Source organism: Sinocyclocheilus rhinocerous, unplaced genomic scaffold (assembly GCF_001515625.1).
Source record: "Sinocyclocheilus rhinocerous isolate Xijiao unplaced genomic scaffold, SAMN03320098_v1.1 scaffold1256, whole genome shotgun sequence".
Taxonomy (NCBI): Eukaryota; Metazoa; Chordata; class Actinopteri; order Cypriniformes; family Cyprinidae; genus Sinocyclocheilus; species Sinocyclocheilus rhinocerous.
In genome coordinates, this window is record NW_015646445.1 from 63,857 (window position 1) to 79,210 (window position 15,354).

At 36.7% G+C, this 15,354-nt stretch overlaps 1 protein-coding gene across 1 annotated transcript in view; it reads right to left on the bottom strand.

Moving 5' to 3' along the window:
* Positions 1–53: 53 nt before the first annotated feature.
* pcca (propionyl-CoA carboxylase subunit alpha) overlaps positions 54–15,354 on the bottom strand; it is a 50,242-nt gene continuing 34,941 nt past the window's right edge. Inside the window, exons 18-23 of the mRNA XM_016511927.1 lie at positions 14,697–14,799; positions 13,145–13,243; positions 12,266–12,319; positions 5,088–5,228; positions 2,237–2,314; positions 54–1,020 (exon numbers count right to left, since the gene is read on the bottom strand). Of these exons, the coding sequence (XP_016367413.1) occupies positions 952–1,020; positions 2,237–2,314; positions 5,088–5,228; positions 12,266–12,319; positions 13,145–13,243; positions 14,697–14,799 (544 nt within the window). The 3' untranslated portion in view covers positions 54–951. The remainder of the gene's footprint in view (positions 1,021–2,236; positions 2,315–5,087; positions 5,229–12,265; positions 12,320–13,144; positions 13,244–14,696; positions 14,800–15,354) is intronic.

Sequence of the window (15,354 nt, forward strand, 5' to 3'; positions counted from 1 at the left end):
ACATTAAAAAAAAAAAAAAAGACAAATCAAACTGGCTTGACTGTTGTATGCGTCTGTTTCTCTTCTGGAAATAGCTGCTGCCACACAGCATTCAATCAAATCATGCATTTCAGTAATGCATTTCATGCGTTTCCTTCCCAAGCCTAGGGCTTCAAGCAATCATGAGCACTTGGAATGTTTACATTAATCCCATTTTTATTATAACACTTTATTTTTTCTCAAAACAAGTACAGACAGAAAGCGTATCTAAGTGCCTCCTCCAAGCCTGACCACAGCTGTCTGTTAGTTTCTGAGGAATCATATCTGCCTTCTCCTTCTGTTAATGGTCCGCTCCTTCCGGATTCACAATTTTAGAAAGAGAGGAAACGACTGAACAATTAAAGCCCAAGCAAATGAAGTGTTTGAACAGTGCACCTACAGACCTAAGTGCAGAAATAATCACTAATTGAGTTTAATGCATTTGATGACAGAAATGAGGTACAAGTTCTATGGAAACACTTAAATAGACGAGTGTGGGATTGGTGATTTGTAGACGAGTGAATAGGCCTATATTATTCTTGAATAATCATGGAGCAGAAAAATCATTGCATAATATAACCTTATAATTAAAAATGAGTTGCAGCAATGCAAAACATTCACAGCACTTCCTCTAAACAATGCTAAATCAACACAGAGAGTAGAGAGAGTGTCAACTGCTTTGACTGACTGCATTTGAAGATGCGTTCAAACTCATTCACTGCTGCTGATGTCAAATTGTGGTTTGTTCCATGTGAAATGAAAACACCTCCAACGGAGGGCCAAGGCACGAGAGAGTGTAAGTGTTTTGACATTTCCTTCACTGGAATCCAGCTAGATCCCAGGGAGATGGATACATTATAGTGATAATGTAAAAAATGTTCCATCTAGTCTACTAGTGTCTTTGATTGCTTATCCACGGCGACTGATTATCTGCTACTCCAGTTCCACCAGTAGATCTCCCTCTCCGACTGTATCTCCAGCTTTACAGTGCACACTCTTCACCTGAACATTAACACACATTTTATTAGGAAAGTCCAACATTTCTGCATCTGAAAAAGCTATTTGTGTTGAAGTCAGTAATGTCAGTCAAACACACTGGACGCAGGAAGCTTTCCAGAGAAACAATGGAAAAAACGATTTAACAAACTAACTAATGCTTCCATAAATATTCCATATTTGGGCCCTTAGGGTAATTTTAAAGTAATTGTTTATTTATACTTTTTCTATAAATTAGATTTGAATAATTTTAAGACTTTTTGGATACAACCTGTGTTAATGCTTTAGTGATTCTACAAACTACTACAAACCTTGAGAAATATTTGAAGAAAAATACAATGATGCATGAAGGTGCATTATTTTAGAATCACTGAGATAATATTAAGGTCTTTGCACACCGAGTCCGAAATTTCCATATGTGTTTTTTCGTTGTTTTTTTTCCGTATTCGTCATTCTTTCCTATCAAAATGCTTGCTACGGATGCGAAAACGCAGAAAATCGAACCTGATCCGAATTTTTTTATGATGGACGAAAGTTTCGGAGGCAGTGTGTAAACGTGATTGACGCAACGCGAGGTCGTATTTATTTTTTAACATGCGAACATTTCGGACGAGAATTTGTGCAAGGTGTGCAAATAACTTTAGAGTTTTCAGTAATATTTGTAATGTTATATTTCTATATTTTGCATTTTTACTTTAGTTTTAGTAATTTCTGTCATTTTTATTGTTTTTTTTTTTATGTCTATATAGGTTTTTTTTTATAGATTTTTAAGATTTAGTTTTATTATTAGTTTTAGTTATATTAGTACATCAAATACATCACTTTAAGTCAAAATGAGAAATGTCTTGGCAACTAGCTGAAAAAAATTTATATGTAAAAATGTTTTAGATAAAATGTTTTTTTTATGGTTTTAGTTTTAGTTATATATAACAACCCTGACATGAAGTACAATAAAATATCCCGCCAACCATCAAACGAACCATAATCTGGTTTTAGTCGTCTTACAAGGAGGGAGACTTTTTACAGTAGCTAAGTGGTCTGGTCAGAATACAAGTGTGGATAATGGACCGCGGCCCCTCGCTGTCTCTCTCTCTCTCATGGTGTTGGGTATTGTAATGTAGCTATGTGGAAGAGTGTGTTCTTTATGTCATATCGATTTATGATGCACAGAGTAGTGAGGAGGATTGTGTATCAACTTATGTATGTGTGCGAGTGAGCTCACCTTGGCTGTCTTTGCTGCGGTCATGCTGTTCTGCATCTTCATGGCTTCAATCACACAGATCTCCTGTCCCTCTGCAACCTTCAGAACACCAATGAACGAATAAACCTCAACAGCTATTCCACAATGAGTACTTTCTAATAACTTCTTGAAACACATGACTCACAGAGCATCTGTTCATAGACTCGTGCAGGTCTAGTACATAAAACGACCTCAGCACAAAGAGCAGGGGAATATTGTAATATCATTTCATAAAGGCGCATGCATTAGAAGAGTCATAACAGTTAACAAACGCACAAAGCTCACTGTAACGCGAGAACAAAATCAATAAAGAAACCTCTGTTTATATCTATCAAACTCTCCATTAGGGAAATGGATTATGGAAATAAGCGAGCGCTGAGGAATCGCTGTTTCCCTCCATCCACAAGGACTCATTTCTGTCTTCTCTATACAGAAGTGCCGAAATCAGGTGGTGTGCCGAGTGTGTGTGTGTGTGTGTGTGTGGTGACTAATCCGTGTGAGAGCTCTTCATTGCAGTGCTCTTGTGTATGTGACGTTGCTGAGTGAATGAGATGTTTTACTGGAAGGGCTCAGATGTATTAGCCGGAGCCAGTCGGTCTGTGCATTATATAGAAGTCATTAACAAACTGAGTCAGGACACATTCAATTCAAGTTGACAGCAACACGCGCACACACACACACACACACACACGCAGACATTTTGTCATTCTGAAGTGCACTGTCAGCTTTACAAATTATGTCATCCTAATGCAAATCACGTTATTTAATGCAATAGTTCATTCGAAACAGAAAAATCTGTCCTCATTTAAACATCATTTTAAACCTGTATGACTTTCTTTGTTCTGTGAAACACAAAAGGAGATCATTTAATGAACACCTGGTTGGGTGAATTTAATACAATGGCAGCACATAACGACTCACTTAAGCAACTGCACAAAGTGGCTTGTTGGAAATGCTTAAATTGTTAAAGGGATAATTCACACAAAAATGAAAATTCTGTCATTAATTACTCAGCCTCATGTCGTTCCAAACCCGTAAGACCTTCGTTCATCTTCAGAACACAAAGATATTTTTGATGAAATTCGAGAGCTTTCTTTCCCTGAATAGACAGCAATGGAACTACCCCGATCAAGGCCCAGAAAGGTAGTAAGGACATTGTTAAAATAGTCCATGTGACATCAGTGGTTCAACCTTAATTTTATGAAGCTTCGAGAATACTTTTTATGTGCAAAGAAAACAAAAAGAATGACTTTTTTCAGCGATTTATTTGCACAAAACGTATTCTCGTAGCTTCATAAAATTAAGGTTGAACCACGGATGTCACATGAACTATTTTAATAATGTCCTTACTACCTTTCTGGGCCTTGAACATGTCAGTTGTGTTGCTGTCTATGCAGGGGCAGAAAGCTCTGATTTCATCAAAAATATCTTAATTTGTGCTCCGAAGCTGAACAAAGGTCTTACAGGTTTGGAACGACATGAGGGTGAGTAATTAATGACAGAATTTTTATTTTTGGTTGAACTGTTCCTTTAAGTTCGAAAAACAACCCAGTATTTAAAGGGGTCCTATTATGCTCTTTTACAAAGTCTTGATTTTGTTTTGGGGGTGTACTAGAACATGCTCTCATGCTTGGTGGTTCGAAAAACGCATTATTTTTCACATAATTTACATTATTAAAATACCTTTCTCCCCATCCTGGCACAAACGGCTCGATTAGTTCTGGGTTTTAATGAAGGCCCGCCTTTCGAAAAAAACGAAATGTGTTGTGATTGGTTAGCTGTCCCAGCTGTGCAAACATACACACTACACACTAAAATTAAAAAAGTGAAAAAGCATAATAGGACCCCTTTAAAGCTATACCATGTCATTGTTTTTTGGTTAAAATTAGCTGGAAGTAACGATTTACAGTTAAAACGTCTTAATGATGAGTTTGTTTCTTACAAACACACAGCTTTTCACTTCACAAGATGTTAACTGATGGACTAGACTCGTGTGGATTGCTTGTGGATTATTGCGATGTTTTTATCAGCTGTTTGGACTCTCATTCTGGCGGTACCCATTCACTGCAGAGGATCCATTGGTGAACAAGTAATGCAATGCTTAATTTCCCCAAATGTGTTTCTGATGAAGAAACAAACTCATCTACATCTCAGATGGCCTGAGGGTCAGTACATTTCCTGGAAAGTTTCATTTTTGGGTGAACTATTCCTTTAAATAATGAGTGAGTACATCATAAATCCATCTTCCAAACTGTGTTTTTGCCTTATCCTGAATCACAATAGTAAGCCTATAATAATTATTTATATTTTAGAATTGTCCAGGCAGATTTCAGTGGAAACTGCAAACTTTTGCCATTGGTCCATACATGGCAGTGGATGGCAGAAATGCACCATTTTCCCGATTTTTTTAAACCAATATAAAACTGCTTCAATATCAGGCTGCATTTTTATTCAATATTTTTCTTCAAGCAAAATTGATCAGAAAACTAGGAAAATGATACATCAGCAATATGTGTTATGCTTTTTTGCTGCATGAAGATAATGAGTAAATGATGACCGCATTTTAATTTCTTGGTGAACTATCACTCTGTGAACTAACACAAGGTAAAGTGTACTTGCATACTATGTTTACTGTTAATATCAAGCTATCCTTTTTCATCTTGTTTCTAAGTGCCTGGCATTTGACTACTATCAGCTTTCTTAAAAGTATTACCCAGAGACCTCTGAAGAATCCAAATTAAATGTGAATCCATATGTCAAACTGGGAATTGGGGAGAAATATAGTTCTACTGATTGTGCAGTGCATTTGCAGTATTTCCAGGAAGTGTCTTACATTATCTCCTGGTTTAACGGACACAGCCACCACAGATCCTGGCATGGGAGAGCGGAGGATACTACTGGTGTCTTCTGGAACCTTCTCTGGCATGTGCTTACTGAGAGATGCTGCCAGATTACTCAGCACACGCAGCTTAAACTGAACACATGAAACAGAGAAATGGTTACACAGATACCTCAAATTAAAGAAAGAACACTATGATGATACAAACAACCAAACGAATGAAAGACACTCCAAAAGACTACCATCGAACCCACACACAAACAGTAAAATGTAGCAGTAAAATGTCTAGTGCACATTATAACTTATTCAGACCAAGATCAATGATCATTCATTTCACCCAATTTTTATTTTTTTTTTGCAGTAAAATGTCTAGTGCACATTATAACTTATTCAGACCAAGATCAATGATCATTTAATAACAGCCCTGTAAAAATTATGGAAAATTACTTGCTTGCAGGGCTTTCGGATACTTGGAAATGCTGCAGAGCGTACCAATGCATTGTGCCCATGTATATTTAATCTTCTTGCTTTAACTACCTTTAAACGTTTTTTTAAATCTCATAAATTTTGGTAAATCCACAAGAGTAATTCATCTTCTGAAACATGACTTGTTTCCAGACTCATCAGCCATCCTTATGTTTGAAACTGCTGATTTTCACCAGTTCTTGTCATTTTTGTGTGTAGTGTGTATCAGACAAAGTGTGATGGTTTATTTGGTTATAATGACCCCATTAGACCCCATTGTTAGATCCTGTAACTGCATCCTTTCATTGATAGCCATTCAAAATTAGTAGTGTATTCTGAATGCAGTTTTACTGAAAGAAACTACCAACCAAGTTTTACAAGTTTGGCTTGTAAGATTTTTCAAATGTTTTTGAAAGAGGTCTTTTCTGTTCACCAAGGCTGTATTTATTTGATCAAAATACAGTAAAAACAGTTATATTGTGAAGTATTATTACAATTTAAAATAACTATTTTCTATGTAAATATACAGTAAAATGTAATTAAATGCTGTGATGCAACGCTGAATTTTCAGCAGCCATTACTCCAGTCTTCATTTTTACATGATCCTTCAAAAATCATTCTAATACGCTGATTTGCTGCTCAAGAAACATTTATTTTTATTACCAATGTTCAAAATGTATAATAATTTGATAGATTTTTTTTAGGATTCTTTGTTTAAAATACATTTTTTGTCTTTACTAGCATATTTGATCCATTTGATGTGTATTTGCTGTATAAAAGTATTACATTTCTTTAAAAAAAAAAAAAAAAAATCTTACTGACTCCAAACTTCTGAACAGTATCACCAACATTTCATTTTATTATAGCATATGTTTCACCTGTTCCCAGTCCTTTTTTTTTATGTCACAGCTCACAACAAATTGCTAAGAAATGGTTTGAGATTGCATTTTACTCATGCAAAACCCTCATGATTTTCTTCAGAGCTTCCCATCTTCACCTTTAGATGGCAGCACAAATCTGTATCCAATCACATGCTGGGCAGCTAACGGTTTATTTCTCTCTGCGTCTCAGATGAAAGGCTCTGTCAGTGCCCAGTCTAATTCAATTAACAGACGAGTGAAGCCTGGCCCTCCGCACTGCTCAATGAATGAAAAGCAGTTTTGTCAATTTAATGATTACCAACGCAAACACACACAACCTCTCTCTCCCTCTCACAAGAGCATCCGCCCCCTGCTCTCCATACAGACACTAATGGAGAGCCATTAGCTCAATACAGCCTGCAGATCAAATGAAGAGCTAACTAATGCAGTCACATAAAGAACAGGGCACTGACACGACTACAGGATAGAGGGATGAGAGGGTTGTGAGATGGATATTTGAGGGGGGGTCATACCTCCAGAGCATCAATTACAGAACTCAAACACTTAGAAAAAAGCTTCATATAAATGACATATAAAAAGTTTCTGAAAATTTGTTTCAATGTTCTGACTGTCTGTCCCAATGCTGCCATCCGAACCCTGGTGCACACCAAACAAGCAGACCGACACTCATATTTTCCACTTCCAAACAAACTCGTGCAGTTCAACTGAAACATGAACGCAACGTGGACCAAAGACATCTACTGCCGTTCAAGAGTTTGGAATCAGCAAGGTTTTTAATGTAAAGGCTATATTATATTTATCAAAAATACTGAAAAAAACAGTAATATTGTGAAATATTATTGCAATTTCTAATATCGGTTTCTTATTTTAATAGACTTTGAAATATAATTTATTTCTGTGACGCAGCACAGAATTTTCAGCAGCTATTACTCCAGTCTTCAGTGTCACATGATCCTTCAGAAATTATTCTAATATGCTGATTTATTATCAGTGTTGAAACTGTTGTGCTGCATAATATTTTTTGGGAACATGTTATACTTTGTTCTTTGATTCTTTAAAGAATAAGTAAAAAGAACAGCATTTATTCAAAATAGAAATCTTATCTAACAATACAAGTCTTTACTATCTATTGAATAAATGAATTAATTTCTTTAAAGAAAGAAAAAAGAAATTTACTGACCCCAAATTTCTATTTTGAATAAACACTGTTCTTTTTAACTTTTTATGTATCAAAGAATCCTAAAAAAAAATAAATAAATAAAAAAGTATCACAGGTCCCAAAAAATATTGACATAAATCAGCATATTAATGATTTCTGAAGGGTCATGTGACACTGAAGACTGAAGTAATGATGCAGAAAATTCAGCTTTGCTTCACAGGAATAAATTAGATTTTAAAGTATATTCAAATAGAACACTGTTATTTTAAATTGCAATAATGTTTCACAAAATGACAGTTTTCTTCTGTATTTTTGATCCAATAGATACAGCCTTGTTTAGCATAAGAAACTTCCTTAAAAAACATTAAACATCTTACTGATCCCAAATTTTGAATTGCAGTTCAAACGAACTAAAAACATTTTCTTCTCAACATTGGAACTCATAGTTCTTATATGAGCTCATTACCATTACAGTTTAGTACAGGCATCGCTGTCTCCTTGCAGCGGATCTCCATGTGTGCAGCAATTCTGCCCATTTCTGGCACTCTGTTGATTTCTTTACACATTTTATAAGCTCTTTGTGGGTTACAGGCTGGTAAAAATACCCACATATGTACACACATCCATCGAACACATTTAGCCCAGGACACGGCATTGTTTTGGACGTTCAGCTCTGTCGCTAAATATACCTCATAAAAGCCGTCCAATCAGGTTGTGGCTGTATCCTTGTGCCTTTTATTTTATATCTTTAGGTTCTGTAATAAAAACGAGAGAGTAAACGCTAAGTGAACCAGGACTAAATGGATCGATTTAGGGACTAAATCGAGAACCAAACTACAAGTGTAAACAAGCCCTACAGGTTTCTCACCCTCAGTGGCACTTCCTAACCAGCGTGTCATTGTGAAGACCCCCTTGTATATTAGTGATGTCATTTCTGCACTATATTTAGCAGAAAGGAAAAGGTGGCTCACTCATTAATCACTCTGAAGGGAATATGTCTGCTTTCCAGGAATTCAACCAAGGAAGCCTTACATCATTGTGCTGAAGTCAGGTCACACAGGCTGATGAAGGGTGATGATTCTGTGACCGGGGTCAAATCACTAAATCTCTGAGCAACAAGGTGAAGTCACAACTGAAATATTTAGTGGCTGCCAGCATGTGCTTAGGAGAAGTACCACAACATAGTTGGGCACTTGAATTTAAAATGTATAAAAACAAAGACTGGAATTACTTCGACTGTTTTTCCATTATCTGTACAAATTATATGACCAATTAACAACATTATAATTTGGGGTTAGTTAGATTTTTTTTAAATCCTTTGATTCTCCATGCTCACCAAGGCTGCATTTATTTGATCAAAAAATACAGTAAAGACAGGAAAAATTTAAAATATAATTATTTATTAGTTTTTATAATTAACTTGAATAACGATAAACAACTTTTTTTTTTTTAAAGTTTTCTAATGTAATATGTGTGACCCTGGACCAGAAAACCAGTCATAAGTAGCACAGGTATATTTGTAGCAATAGCCAATAATACATTGTATGGGTCAAAATTATCGGTTTTTCTTTTATGCCAAAAATCATTCGGATATTAAGTAAAGATCATGTTCCATGAAGATATTTTGTACATTTCCTACTGCAAATATCCCAAAATTTTCCTCTCTTGTGGTCCAGGGTCACATATAATATAAAATGTAATTTATTGCTGCCATGCAAGGCTGAAGCATCATTACTCCAGCCTTCAGTGTCACATGATCCTTCAGAAATCATTCTAATATGCTGATTTGCTGCTCAAGAAACATTTCCTATTATCAATGTTGAAAACCGTTGTGATGCTTCATATATTTGTGGTAACCATGAAACAAAGTTTTTTTGTTTTTTTTCATTTTTTCATGAACAGAAAGCATTCATCTAGCATTTATTTAAAATCTCTTCCACTTTTGACCAATTAAATGCATCCTTGCTGAATATTTTATTTTACTGTTCCCAAGCATATGACATATTACCAGTATAACAATTTCAGTAAAAAGGTGAATAAAATAGCATGAACCTTAAACATAATACATTGTATGGGTCAAAATTATCGGTTTTTCTTTTATGCCAAAAATCATTCGGATATTAAGTAAAGATCATGTTCCATGAAGATATTTTGTACATTTCCTACTGCAAATATCCCAAAATTTTCCTCTCTTGTGGTCCAGGGTCACATATAATATAAAATGTAATTTATTGCTGCCATGCAAGGCTGAAGCATCATTACTCCAGCCTTCAGTGTCACATGATCCTTCAGAAATCATTCTAATATGCTGATTTGCTGCTCAAGAAACATTTCCTATTATCAATGTTGAAAACCGTTGTGATGCTTCATATATTTGTGGTAACCATGAAACAAAGTTTTTTCATTTTTTTTTCATTTTTTCATGAACAGAAAGCATTCATCTAGCATTTATTTAAAATCTCTTCCACTTTTGACCAATTAAATGCATCCTTGCTGAATATTTTATTTTACTGTTCCCAAGCATATGACATATTACCAGTATAACAATTTCAGTAAAAAGGTGAATAAAATAGCATGAACCTTAAACAGCAGAGTCTTTGGATACGGCAGATCTGTAATCTGTGATGGCAAAGCCCCATTTACAGCATTCATTACTTCAGTCAACAAAACACTGTTACATAATCCTTAAGAAATCATTCTAATGTACTGAATTGGTATTCGAGACACATTCTTATTATCAGCACAGTTGAACATAGTTGCACTGCATAATGATGTGGAGACCGCAAGACACTGTCTTTTTTCAACTGCTAAAGCACTGAGTGCACTGAAGTCCTTGTACACTTGTGAATCAAATTTTGATTTTAAAAAATGACCAAAATGAAACCCCTTTAGAAACCCATTGGTCCATACGCTGCTGTTTTGGGAGACTAAGGCTATTCCAAATACAATCAGCAAAACAGTCAAGAGTTTCAAAGAAAGTGCCACCTCTGCTACTGACAGATATTGTAAATGGATAGGAATAATTAAGGACAGATGAATCGCAGTTTGAGGTGTTCACCTGCAAGGTTCACGAAGTGCTCTACAAGCCTATCACACCTATGGGAAGTGCTGCAAAAAACATGGAATGAAACTGCACCTGAATATTTTAATAAACCGACTGCCAGAATGCACAAGGTCTGCCCAGCTGTCACATGGAGGCGTTCTACACACACTGAAGAAATGTAAAGCAAACTGTCACAAAATCATGCTCCATTCTAGAGCAAGGGGTTGTGGGTGACATTAACCCCATAAAGCATGCAAATATGCACACGTCAAAAAAAATCTACCAGAAACATTATACCATCCTGGCACCATTGACAATTTTCAATGCACTGTGATTTGGGACACACTAATACTAATCTCGCATGCCATTTAAGATGGACAATATGCTCATTTGACATGCAGCCTATAAGATCAAGATTAAGTTTTGATTATTTATAATATGAATAAAGGTGTGGTACTGTTTCTGGGACTTTTTACTCGGCATGAAATGGGTTAAGGAAGGCGGTTTGCGGCATGAGGTTCTCTACTAATGGTCTCACAGCATTTCTGAGAAGAAACATCTATATTAATTTTCTGACAGTAACTCTGGTTTCTGCTGGACCTGATGGAGAAACAGACAAGCGTTGACGACCACAGCCCCACTGACCTGTTAGCACAGAATGAACGGAAGGCATCTCATAATAGCCGTGACCCCAGGGAAACTTTAAAACAAACCCCCTCAGAAGATCTTTGAAGCAGAGACCCCCCATGAAGCACACGCGTGTGCAGCCTGGAAGCCGGCATTTCCTCTTCTTTTACAGAGTTACTGTGTTTTTAACCCTGTTTGTTTGTTTAAGCTGTTGAAACGTTGGTGCTGATTGTTTAGGTGGCTTTGAGTAAATAAAGACGGGATGGCTTGAGTTGATTTGTAGCTGGGTTGAGACACCTGTGCGTTGCTTTGACCACACTGAGTGTGAGAGTCTGTGTGTTTGCGTGTTTGGCAGATCGACTGGAGTGTAAAGACAGGATACACGGCCCTGTGAGCGACATTATGTAGCATATATCACCCAGCATGAGGTGCACAGAAAAACACCACAGAGTGCTCATGAACACAAACATATAGTATTAAGTCACGTTCACAACAAAAACAATAACTATAACCAGGGCCTAAAATTAACACTTTATTATTATTATTATCAATATTATATAAATTAAATGTATTATTATGAAATACTTTACAAAAAATTGTTCTGAAAGTGATTTCAACGCTATTGTTTGTCTGTGTCATTATTATAATAGTTGTGGTGTGGACTTCACTATTCCCACTGAATTAGAATGATTATTAAAACTATATTTTTCATTATGGTTTTTGTCCTCGGTGTGACATCAGTCATTATTGTATGGTTAAAAGAGCAGCTACTGAATAATTCACACAAACAAAACTTAAGGATGAACTACAGACATATAACAAACAAAACCATCTGAGACTAGAACGGTCTATGAAGACCAAACATCTGGATTAATATGACAGATTTTGCTTCTGTGCTAGGTCACCACTTCATCTCTATAATCTGGGTTTTGAAGTAAAACGAGTTAAGAACCACTGACATACAGTTCATGCCACTATAAGGTGCTTGTAGACTTACTGAAGTGCCCAGATACTGCAGGGAGATTTCTCCAGCCGCTGTCCGCAACAGGCACTGCATTCAGAGACAATAAATAAATAATTGAATACAGTTGACCAATCAGAATCAAATACTCCAAAGAGACTCATAATAGGTTGAATTATTGACTCTGGATCAGTGGCGAGGCCAAATATTCTCCAAGTTGATAGATGTTTGTTTTTGTCTATCCAGCAATATTATGGATATATAATCAATGAACAATCCCAATTAGGGCTACAACATCAAAGTCAAAAGGATACATTTATACTAAATATAAATTTAAAAAATAAAATATAAATAACATAAAAGCTTCATAGTTGAAGACAATAATTATAATAAAAATGACATGAAATCCTAAATTGGGACTCGAAATGCTCAATCTTTTTGGACATTTACAAGAACCATTCGAACAAACAAATTCACCAGAATGAATCAGGCTACATGGGGTCAAACTAACTAACCCAATAATCATTCTGCACACTGCATTCATTAAACAGCAGTCGCAAATCTTGTGAGCGGATCAGCAAAAAAAAAAAAAAAATCTTGTATATTCGTATTTATAAAAATACACTTTCCAATGTATACACAACAGATGTGGTTAATTTGCAACTTTTATTTCCACACCGCTAGTATATTCTGGCAGATTTGATTGATTGAGTGGACCGATCAGCAATCTGGGTGGGCCAGAATCACCCTGGCCCTTATGTGGCATCTGGACAGCTGGATTGATTGGACAGTTGCAAAAATGCATGTGTAAATATTACCACGTCAGGTATATTACTTATCAATAATTCATCATAACTTTTCAATAACGGACCAGAGTCAACTATTCCCTATATATGCATATGCATGTTTGCAAACCTGGAGAGTCCTGTGTTTGCCGTTGATGGTGATGGGCAGCAATGCTGAGGCCAAGTTCCATTCTCCAGACACTTCAACCTTCTCTCCATCGATCTCCACCTAAACCAACAAACACACACAAGGTAGGAGTTAGACGGAGGACAACAAAAGTCCATGTTATAATTGAGTTACTCTGTGTGTGAGAGAAAAGGAAAAAGAAACTGAGAAATCAAATGCAAGTTTCTGAACTCATGTAAGGTCAGTCAGTAGTTTCTACACCCAAATCCACCTGATGCCTGTTAGGGGAGGTGGGGGGTTTCATGTTAGTCTTTTCTTTTAACCAGTGTCTCTGGTCAAACTGATTACCCTCAGCCCTCAAACACTTGTCTAAACAACAGTTCTGAATAATCCGTTCCATTCCCAAAGCATGCTGGGACACTGGAACCTCCAGGGCCCTCTCTGGAGCAGGGGGTCCAGTTTGATGTGCAGTTCTGAGAGAGAAACACACATCCAGCCCTCAGCTGTAAGAGCAAGAGAGAGAGGGGTCCACAGAGATCAGGTGAGGCCCCTGAACCCCCGAGGCTCCTTTTATCCCTGACTGAAGGGCCACAGGTGTCTAAACACACAGTTAGTGAGTGACGTCTTAGGGAACGTGTGAGAGCGGCCACTCTGTGAGGGTCTTTCGGTAACAGAAGAGGAAGACACACAGATCCTAAGGTGATTTAGACTCAAGAGTCGAGGGATTGATTTCAACGCAAATATCACCACAAAGAACATGAGCGTTAGCGAGGGAGCAAAAGCGCTCACTGGGAGTACTATAACAGAAGCAGAGAACATACCTTCTCACAGAAATCAACTGGATAAGCAGGTTGAGTTATGACTTAATGAGGACAATATTTGTTGAAATTGTGTGAAATCTGACATCTTTGCTTATTGGAATCACAAAAGCTTGTAAGTCAACCACCTGAGCCACAGAAAAATGTCTTGACAAATAATAAAAAATAAATGATTAAATAAATAAAGCTTGCAAGAGCACTTCCAGATTAAATGTAATTAAATTAGACAAAATATAAATACTGGCCATTCAATATTGGCCTGTCTATTGTCGGAGACACTGGGACAGGCTCCTGAATCTCCCATGACCCTACACAGGACAAGTGGTTTGGAGAATGGATAGAAATAAAAAGTAAAAGTAAAATAAAATAATATACAAACACTAATAACAAAACAAAACAAAACAAAACAAAACCTTAAATACACTTTTTACACATCTACTTTTGAATGGTCGTACTGGAAAGATTAGGTCCAGATGGTGTACTTACTGTGTGGAACCTGTTTAAGCTAACGAAGCTTGATCCCTAGTTTAGTATAATGATGTAAATGGGACATGACAATTATTTTATTATTTTTAGGCTTTGACAGGAACGACAGGAAATTATTGAAGAGAGAGAGAAGGAATAGGATGAGGACACACTACATGCCAGAACTCACATGAGCTAATGTATGAAGTCTTGCACCACAGCTCCTACTGAGATGTGACAAGAGTTGTAATATTTTGAACAATTTCACTCACTGTATAGTTGTTTCCAGACCGAGACACACCCAGCATGTGAACGCCTTTATCAAGTTCCACACACAGCTCCCACTGTCTGCTCTCTGCAGGAACAACGGACACCCTGGAACACACACACAGACACAGAAAGTTTATCATTAGTCATGATGGGCGCTTCAAATACACTGTCCTTCTCTCTATTTAAGTCAATCACAAATCTCTCTGTAACCATTTTTAGCTATAAAGTTTATTTTCTTCACAGATGAATTAAACCCCAACCCACACACAGACAAGCCACCTGGTTACCGGCTGTTTGACTGACAGCTAGGAGACCTAAAGTAAATGTATTAGGAGGAATGCAGTGTTTTTCCACTGTGGTGGGCTGCATTCACTACAAAGAGAAAGCCCACCCCCCACCAATAACTTTTGGAACACATAAAAAAAGAGAAAAGAAAGAGACAGTGGAGGGGGAAGCTGGAGAGATGTTTAGACAGATGGCCTCTCTGCATCTTTTTTTCAAGTGTAAATTGGTCACCTTTTTCAGATGAAGAATAATTATGACTGTTGCATTGGCCGAGTTCGAGGGGTACATCGACAACCAATTCATTTACAATTAAAAGACCGTTACATTAAATACAAGTTCTGTTTTGTGGTTACACTTTGAAAGCGGTTTGATAGT